At 38.7% G+C, this 9,264-nt stretch overlaps 1 protein-coding gene across 1 annotated transcript; it reads left to right on the top strand.

The window, feature by feature from the left end:
• Positions 1–4,661: 4,661 nt before the first annotated feature.
• Positions 4,662–9,047, top strand: LOC144958521 (uncharacterized). Its single transcript, XM_078890547.1, has 2 exons — positions 4,662–5,178; positions 6,911–9,047. The coding sequence occupies exons 1-2, from the start codon at positions 4,776–4,778 to the stop codon at positions 8,242–8,244; spliced, it is 1,737 nt and encodes a 578-aa protein (XP_078746673.1). The 5' UTR covers positions 4,662–4,775; the 3' UTR covers positions 8,245–9,047.
• Positions 9,048–9,264: the final 217 nt, after the last annotated feature.

The raw sequence follows: 9,264 nt of genomic DNA, 5'->3' as shown, positions 1-9,264 counted from the left end.
CCATTTTCCTGTGCCACCACTTGGCCTAATTGATTTAGCTAAGAGCGGTAATTATACCAATCCTATATGAAATAAATATTGTTTTAGTTGTTTCCCTTTGTACCTTGTGTGTTGAATGCCAACATTTTGTGGGTGAAAATTATAATTTTTTGTGGAGCTAAAAATAGTAAAATTGGGCTTTCATTAAAAAAAAATTTTTTTTTTCAAATTACTTAATTTCACTGACTTTGTAGACACATTTTCAGTCATCTCACATAGGTACCTATTATTCAAATTTCCACCTTTTAAACTGGCGAACGGAGGCGGTAGTTTATCAAAATAAGACACAAACTTATGGCAACTTGATATTTATCTTTAGACCACTTTCCACTATTACATCATGGTGCGTGGAAGAAGAGGGAAGATACGGACCGTCATGGAGGAAGTCCTTGTTTATTCAATCCAGATATCATGAAGCTAGAAAGAGAAAGATAAGGACCTTCATTTAGCTTACCCACACCATTGTTTTGTATCAAGTATGATTTCTGTCATGGGTAGATCTAGTTAATGTTCTCGTAAAACGTTAATCTCATTTCGAGGCCAGTGAAAATAACAACGATGAAAACTAAAATGAACAAACAGGTAACAGGTCTGCACTCACAAACATCAAATTTGTAGAAAGACAAACGGGACACATTCGATCAGAGATTAAAAGAATTGTTCTTGATTGTTTTAAATGGTTTTACGCGCTTGTGACATTTGTAGGTTATTTCAACTCCGGTAAAATAGAATGAAAATAATACAGTGGTCAAAAAATTCTAGATTTACACCCGAGAAAAGGTAAGACAAATGGAGACTGGCTCAAATTGGGAACGGAAGTAGATTCCAGGATCAAACTTTCAATCCTACTTAATTTGAGATCACCTAAAATTTTCATCCAGGCACAAGCACAGGGTCTCACAAACAGTGAATATCCTCAATTTTTAAAACACAATAATATATATATATGTATATATATATATATATATATATATATATATATATATATATATATATATATATATATATATATATATATATATATATATATATATGAAGAGTTTTTTTCCAAAATGCGACATACGCCATTTTCAGGGATTGAGAGAAGCGGCTCAGATTCACTTCATGGGTGATAAAGCTTTGCCCTTTCAAAAATATTTCCGTCCAAATCGCGACATAACTTTAATTAAACGTGTATTTAATTCTACTTTTTTTCCAAAACGAGATATAGGACTGCAATGTTTTATTCCAAAATGAGACATAACCAGAGCCAATCAAAGACCGTGAATGGTGTTAATATTGACCAGTCGTAATTCGTTATATTTTTGGCTCGGAACTGGTATCATGGATGCTAGTGCTGGGTCGAGTTTGAAACGATCAAATCGAGCGGGTTTTCGATCGAGTCCTCTAAAATCGAGTCGGTTTCGAGCGGGTTTCGAGTCAGTGACGTCATCGAGCAGTGATTCGTTTGAAAAAAAAAAAAACACGAGCAACTCGTTTGCCACAGGAAACTTCACATACCCCTCCCTCTCTTATGTCTGTGGCTGGCTTGACTGCAGCTGGTTATGATGGGGGCTGCCAGATGGCCAAGTTCAAAATTGGTTACTAAGAAACGCTTTTCTATTATTATTCATTTAAAAAAAATAAACTTTTATTTAAAAAAAATGAAAAGATAAGTTTATCCAACTGTAGTCGATTGTTTTGTTAATCAAAACAAATGAGTTTTTCAAGGGAGTCAGAATGCTTGTGGTGTTGGGCTATTTGGGGTCTATTTGACTACTTGGGCAAGAAGAAATCTGGCTGTCTGGCAGCCTTGATTATGATCGTTCGTCGCATCACACACACATACACACACACACACACACACACACACACACACACACACACACACGCCATCAAACAGTTGTTGATGGTGAAGGGTTGAGACCCCCCCCCCCCTCCCACCACCATCATCCCGCTGTCACCTTAACATTTCATATTTATGTCGCGCCAAAAGTTGTCGGCCGCCCCCACCTCCCATAATTTGTCACTGGTCGTCATCGCCTCTTGTGTGTGCGGGAAAGGTCGTGCCTTTCATTTCATTATTTGAAAAATAAATGAACAAGAATGGTGTGTTTTTATTAGGTAGGTAGATAATAATAATATTTAGCAGGTTCCACACCCAGACACACACGGATTGCCCGGACACGATGATAACGATGCCGACGACAATGGATGACGATGATGATGATGATGATGATGATTATCGTGTTTCTGTTTAAAAAATGAAATACTTTAGCAGGTTCCACCCCCACCCCCCACACGGATAGACCGGACCCGAAGATGATGATTGTGGTTTTGCTGGCTGTTACGGCTGTGATGAGGATGATGATAATGATGATGATGATGACGATGGCGCAGATGGTGATTATTTGTTCGGTCGCTCAGTGGTACGGTGTCTCTTGTCACAAAATCAAGCCTTGTCAATGGCCGGATGAGTGACAGTGATTGTTGAAAATTGTGATCCAGACGTTAAGTCCGTGTGTCAGGCACTTGACTCAGGTGTGAATGTATTCTTATCTTATAAGCAATGACGGGTATTGTAAAGAGCTTTAATACAAAAAGACTCCAAACAGCGATCGGTACCTACTGTACGAAATGGATGTATGGTCGATATGGCGTGCCGGAGGAATAAATTAAATAAAATATTGTGAAGTTCATTGAGCATGGTAAATCCTTGGAAATGCGCTTTGAACTAATACACCTGCTAGACAACTCCGATTCCAATATAAACGACTGATTAATATTCCCATATATAAACTATAGTTAGCTGAAAATCTTTCTTTGTCGGGACTCCAAAAGTATGGAACGAATTAGACAAAGAAATCAAAGGGTCTTTTAGGAGCACTGATTGATTTTAGATTGATTATTACATTGAAATGTGTTGATATTTATTTTATCCATTATTATTAGGGTGGTGGTGGTGGTGGTGATGATGATGATCCCGCTGATATGATGGTGATGATAAATAAATTAAACATAATTCCCTTTATTCATCCCATAGGGGAGATTCGTCTTTCGGGTCTATTCTAAGGGAAGACTGGAATAACCCAAGCGATAGCCGCAGTGCAGCGCCGCAAATTTAGTTAGGGCAAGGTGACTTGCTCAAGACCACTCAGCGGCGGGTGATCGAACTCGGTACCTTTCGGGTGCCAACCAAAGACCGTACCGCTGCCCCTGATGATGATGATGATGATGATGATGATGATGATGATGATGGGAACTAACAAAGAATACACAGGCATCTAAAATTGAAACATTCCATATTCAAAGCTAATGTTTTACTTTAAAAAATTGAGCTTTACAATATCCACTAAATGTGATCAAAGCGCTTTGTAAAGGGGTCCCCGGTCAACAGCAACATTTAATATGTAGGACGGGACATGCCGCCTGTTAGGCGATATTACAATTTTTCAGACAAAGACAACGCTGTTAACGGCCAGGTACTCATTTTACACCTGAGTACGGTGAGAGAATGTGAGTAAAGAGCCTTGTCCAAAGACTCAACTATGCACCGAGCGCGAGGCTCGAACCCAGGACTTTCCGATCCCAAAGCGGGTGTCATACCACTAGACCATTATAATGCACGAGAGCCATGGTCGACTAGAGTACTACCTATAGTTACGTCATGACTAGACCACATAGCCGCACTACTGTAGGTCATTGATAGAGGGATGCGTGTGTGTCATAGAAATAGCCTTAGTGTGTGTGTGTGTGTGTGTGTGTATGTGTGTGTGTGTGTGTGTGTGATAGTCAAACTTTAGTAGGTTTAATGAAGTCTTGTCACACACGCGTGATACACCTATACGAATTTCCCTGCCACTGCCACCCAGACACACTAACATCTGACAAGGAGTGAGGGCTGTGGAAGAACCACAGACTACCGTGTGCAAACATTGGCGATTGGTATCGGATGGCAAACTGTGATCGTTTGAATTTGAAATGATTCGAAACACTCGTTACCCCTCCGCTCGCTCGAATCCTGATCGTCTCAAGCTCGTCTCACGTGTCAAGATCGTCTCAAGCTCACAACCCGCTTGATCGTTTTACGATCGAGTGATCGTTTTACTAACTCGCTCTTCCGGCATTGAGATCGAGCACTGACTCGTGGCTTGGCGCTCGGTCGTCGATCGAGTAAAAGCGATCAAATAACCCAACCCAGGGTTGCCAGTTTGGCATTTTAAATGCCAGATTCCAAAAATCTGGCATTTTTGAAAACCGTTTGGCATTAGAAAAATCATTTGGCATTTGGCATTTTCATTTGGCATTTTCTTTTCTTGTATATTATACTTCAAATGACACCTTTTCTCAACCGTGGTGTAGTGGTTTAGCACTCCACTTAGTAGTCAGTAGGTAAAAAATTACCCCAACAGGAAATTTAGTATAATTAAAAAAAAAAAAAAAACAACAACAAAAAAAGAAAAGAAAACATGCAAGCCACCAGGATATGATAGTAAATTGTCTATCAAAAGTGAGTAGTTTTCTTAGTGGGGGTGGGAGTCAACAGACTTTGGCATTTTTTTGAGTGTTTTGGCATTTTTTGAGTCTTCCCCTGGCATTTTGTTGAAAAATAATCTGGCAACCCTGCCCAACACTAATGGATGCGCCCATTGGCGTAGACCGTAGATAACCATTCACTCGTTCAACTTCGTACCGCTAACACCATTAACATACATTTTTAACCGCTCCTAACTTCGACTATTCAATTTTGAGAGACAATGGAAGTTTTTGATAACATAAACGAAACTGCACAGCGGACAGACCGAGGGAGGAAAAGGAAAGAAACAGCTAGGGCATACAAGACAGTAGGCAAGATGAGACGGGCCAATGGAGGCTACATTCCGACTGTTTCTTGCAACCACGTTTCAACTCCTTTGTGTTGTGCAGATCAGCTGAAGCCAGAGTCACTCGTCCAAATGTTCGAGACATTTTGCTCCCAGAGCAGCCATGCTGACCAAAACAGCATGTTGATATCCTTGATGGACGTGTCAGCTCCTTCAAGGGCCAGGATCGATGAAACAGAGAGGAAAAGAGGCCGTGATGTTACCATCAAATACAATGTGGTCACCTCAACAAGCGGGAGATTGCCTGTATGCAAAGCATCCTTCATGTCCATCCTCAGTAAGTTGTCATTTCCTTTTTTATTATAATATTATCGAATTGCAAAGGCTCTCTCATTCAGTTATCTTACTTTGACTTTGATCCGTATCCAACATCAAACACTCTAACTCAACTCTAACCTATTTTTCTTTGTTCTCTCTCACTCAACTTGGATCTAGTGCCCACTCTTTCTTCTGTTCCACTGTTTTAATTATTCTTTTTGCTGATTTATTGCCTAGTGCATCACTATTTATGTTATGATAATGATTACGTTATTTTCGTATTGATCACTTAGACTTAGTCTAAGTTAAAGTGAAAGTAGAAAGAAAATTAAATAGAGCTTAGGACATGGTAACGTCTTCATTATTTATAATGAACATAGAGTAAAGCCATGTGATGTAGGAAGGTGAGTACTAAGTCCTGCCATCGAGATGAGTGCATTGTTTATAGATAGTATGCAGATGACGTCACTCGGGCCTTTGTTATTGTTTTTGCCATCCGCGTTTGTGAGTTGTTCTCACTAAACTGTATTAACCAGACTATAAAAGTTCATGGTTACACAGAGTTTGTGTGTTGGTCCGTTATACTTCCGGATGGCAATGTTGTGAACTCCTTGGCCAAGCGCATTCTATCTATAAAATACCATAAAAATCATTTCATGGTATGGGGGGGGGGGGGGGGGGGGGGGGGGTATACTTTTTTATTGCTGTTGTGAGTGGACATTCACACCACGTGGCATGAATGAATATTTATTTTTATATCTCACCTTGTGTAGTTTGGACCACTGATATGAAGAAGAATCATGTTCATAATAGTAATAGTAGTAGATAAAGATTTTGTTAACAAAAATGAAGTGCTAATAGTAATAGTCTTAATGTTTTCATGATGCTACAGTTTTCAAGGTAATAACTGGTAACAAATTTAGGATTACTTGTTAAAAATTTGTTACAAATTGCGGACAAAAATTAAACAGCACGTTTTGCTAATAAATTAAAGAAATGATGTCGAGGAGAGACAACCAGAAATAAAATCGTGGAGCGACGATCAGAGACCGCAAACACTATGCAGAAAGCGATGGAAACTACAGTCGTATTGTGACTAACGTTGAGATTGTAGTCAGAATGAAATAAGCGCTCACAGCTCTATGATTAAAGAGCATTGACAAAGCTATTAAAAAAGCTTTTGAGAGGTCATTGTGAAGTCAAAAATTGTTTATTTTTCTAAAAGTCGCCATTTTTTTTCATAATAAAGTATAAAGATAGACACACATTTAAGGAAGGTAGCATGTGTGCCATATTGCATGAAGATTTGAGGGGACACAATAGCTTATCCTTAACTTAATTAAAATTCCCTTCACAATTGGCATACAGCTTAAGGAGGCTGCTTGGGGGGGGGAGGGTGTCTTTACAGTAAATGAGTACCTAATTTAATTTTCACTTAAGTTTCTGCAGCCCCGTGGCGCAATCCATCATCTCATAGTTCATTGGTTTACTACCTATCTGTGGTTTTAGTCGTTTGTTATTGTCTTTTTTTTTATTGTTTACTTTTTTTTGTTCTCACAAGCTAGATTTTTAAAATGCTTTTTCTGTTTTGAATTTTGATTTTATTATTCGTGTCTAAGGAAAAGTTGTGGGGGATTGAAGCTTGTGTGTGTAGGCATCTATAACATTATAATTTCTCTTGCTTGATACTTTCTTCATATACCCCTTTATCTCAATGTAACATCTTTCCTCTATTTTTTATATCCTTACAGATGTCAAGAAGGATCGTCTCAGTCGTCTTGCAAATAATTTCCTTAAGGAAGGCGCACCGAGAAAAGAGCGTCGCGGTGGCAGCAGACAAACCCCAGAGATGGTTGAGTTTAAAGAGTCAATCGTTTCTCATATTGAAACATTCACGTGCAGAGCCAGCCATTATGCACGTCGTGGAGCTCCTGGACGGAAGTATCTACCCAGTGACATGAATGTTGCCAAGATGCGCCAACTCTTTAATGAGCAGAATCATCGACAGGCTTCCTATGCCTTATATTATTCAATATTTTTGCATCGATTCAATCTGGCTTTTGGGCACCCGGCCAAGGATATATGCAGTGATTGTCTGCGATTCCGGATTCAGTTGCGCCAAGATTTACCTGAAGCACAAAAGCGAGCAAAGGCAGTCGCTTTTTTGCTTCATAGGCGACGTGCCAGGAAATTTTATGACTTAATGGACAACGTTGACGATTCATTAACACTATGTTTTGATGTAATGGAGAACCTTGTTCTCCCTAAAACTTCGATTGGACAGGCGTATTATTCACGTCAGCTATATATGTATGTTTTTGCTGTCGTGCGTCATGAAGGACGAGGACAGTCTGTTCCATTAAGGAATGTTTTCCTTTATACGTGGATGGAGACACAGAATAAAAAAGACTCAAATGTCATTGCATCCGCAGTTGAGCATGCTTTAACTGGTTTCGGTGAAAGCTTTCAGGGCAGGAAAGTCAGATTATTTTCTGACTCGTGTTTTGGACAAAACAAAAATTTCAGTATGGTGTCGATGCTGCACTCATTCAGGAAACGACATATTCCAAATAGTTCTATTCAATATTTTTTTCCAATTCGTGGCCACAGTTATCTGCCAGCTGACAGGGTATTCGGACGTATTGAGCAGGACATCAGGAAAAAAGCTCTTATTTTGCTGCCATCCGAATACATTGACATCTTAAAAAGACATGGCACTGTTTTTCAGTATGGAAAGGATTGGTTTGTGAAGGACTATAAAAAAGAAGTGGCGTCGTTTTTAAAGACTCAAAAGGGCTTCAGAGTGAGTGATGCCAGGGTGTTACAATTTAACAATGATAAAGTTGGCTTTAAGTCAGTGTATGAGGGACCATTTTGTGAACATTCGATTCTGAAGAAGGGGAAGCGTTGGGTTGACTTTGTCCCTGAGGTGATTGGAGATATTTCTTGTGTGAAAGAAGAAAAGAAGACGGACGTTTGCAATTTATTGGACAGTCTTGGTGTCAGTAATGATGTCAGGGCACAGTATGATAGTTGGCTCCTATCAACTTCTGTTACAGAGGATCCAGAATCTGATGAAGATTAGATTTACTGTGTTTATATAATTTTTTATTCCCTTTTCCATATCCATTGTTTTTATGAGTCTTATGCTTTGTGTCCTGTATGGTGTTTTTTTAATGGCTGTTTACACCAGACCATTTAATTATTCAATCAGTTTTGGTTGGCTTAAGTTTTCCTTTGGGTATTTTTGTCATATTTCATACATTTAATGCCTACCTGTCTGACTACATACTTAAATCTTGTGATTATGTCCCTCTCTGTGGATTGACAGAAGGTCTTTTTTTTTAATGGATTGCTATTCGACACCCGAAACTCAGGTGTATCTTTTCACCAGGTTATTCGACACCCAAAGTCTCACATGCGCATGTTGAGAGTTAGCTATCCTCAACAACACGTGAATTTATCAGCACGAAAATTTTGGGTTTTGAATTACGTTCCCTTTTTTTAATTGCTGTTGACACCAGGCTATTCTTTTAAATTTAATTAATCCATCAGTTTTGTTTTCTAGAGTTTTTTTTTTTTTTTTTTTGGGGGAGGGGGGGGGTATTTAGCATAGTATTTTTTTTTCAATCAGTTTTTATTCCCTAAAGTTTCGCATCTTTCATAAATTGTCTATTTACTGTTGGACTTAGAATTCATACATTTTTTTGTTGCTTATTTAACTTTAAGCTGAGCTTTTGATACACCCCAGTTTTAATTCAGCTTACTGGCAATGGAACTGCTTTTCTCCTTATTTGCATGAAGGCAGGGATTTTTTGGCTCTTTTCTATTTTAAAAAGTGGTTTGGATGTGTAGTCATGTTTTCTGCTTAACATTTTTTTTTTATGGGTGGGGGGGGGGGGGGGGGATGTTCAGGGGTTTTGTTTGAGAAGTCCCGTATTTTTTGCAAGTACCACACGTTTGATATTGTATCATTTTTAATTTTCAGTAGGATTATTTTTTTTACTTTGGTTTGATTTTCCCCATCATGTAGTTGATGTGGACTTTGACATGTTTTTTATCTGTTTCAAATGTTTTGATGTCATTAAATTTATAAAATATATTT

This window comes from Berghia stephanieae, chromosome 13, assembly GCF_034508935.2.
Source record: "Berghia stephanieae isolate SIO BIC M18660-M18661 chromosome 13, UCSD_Bste_1.3, whole genome shotgun sequence".
In the NCBI taxonomy this organism is placed as follows: Eukaryota; Metazoa; Mollusca; class Gastropoda; order Nudibranchia; family Aeolidiidae; genus Berghia; species Berghia stephanieae.
Note: the sequence above shows the minus strand (reverse complement) of the source record. Positions and strands in the feature narration are given on the sequence as shown.

Excerpts from the sequence above, each read along its gene's own strand:
- LOC144958521 (XM_078890547.1), top strand. The coding sequence starts at position 4,776 with ATGGAAGTTTTTGATAACATAAACGAAACTGCACAGCGGACAGACCGA. Across the intron at positions 5,179-6,910 it reads ATCCTTCATGTCCATCCTCA|ATGTCAAGAAGGATCGTCTC; the intron begins GTAAGTTGTCAT and ends ATATCCTTACAG.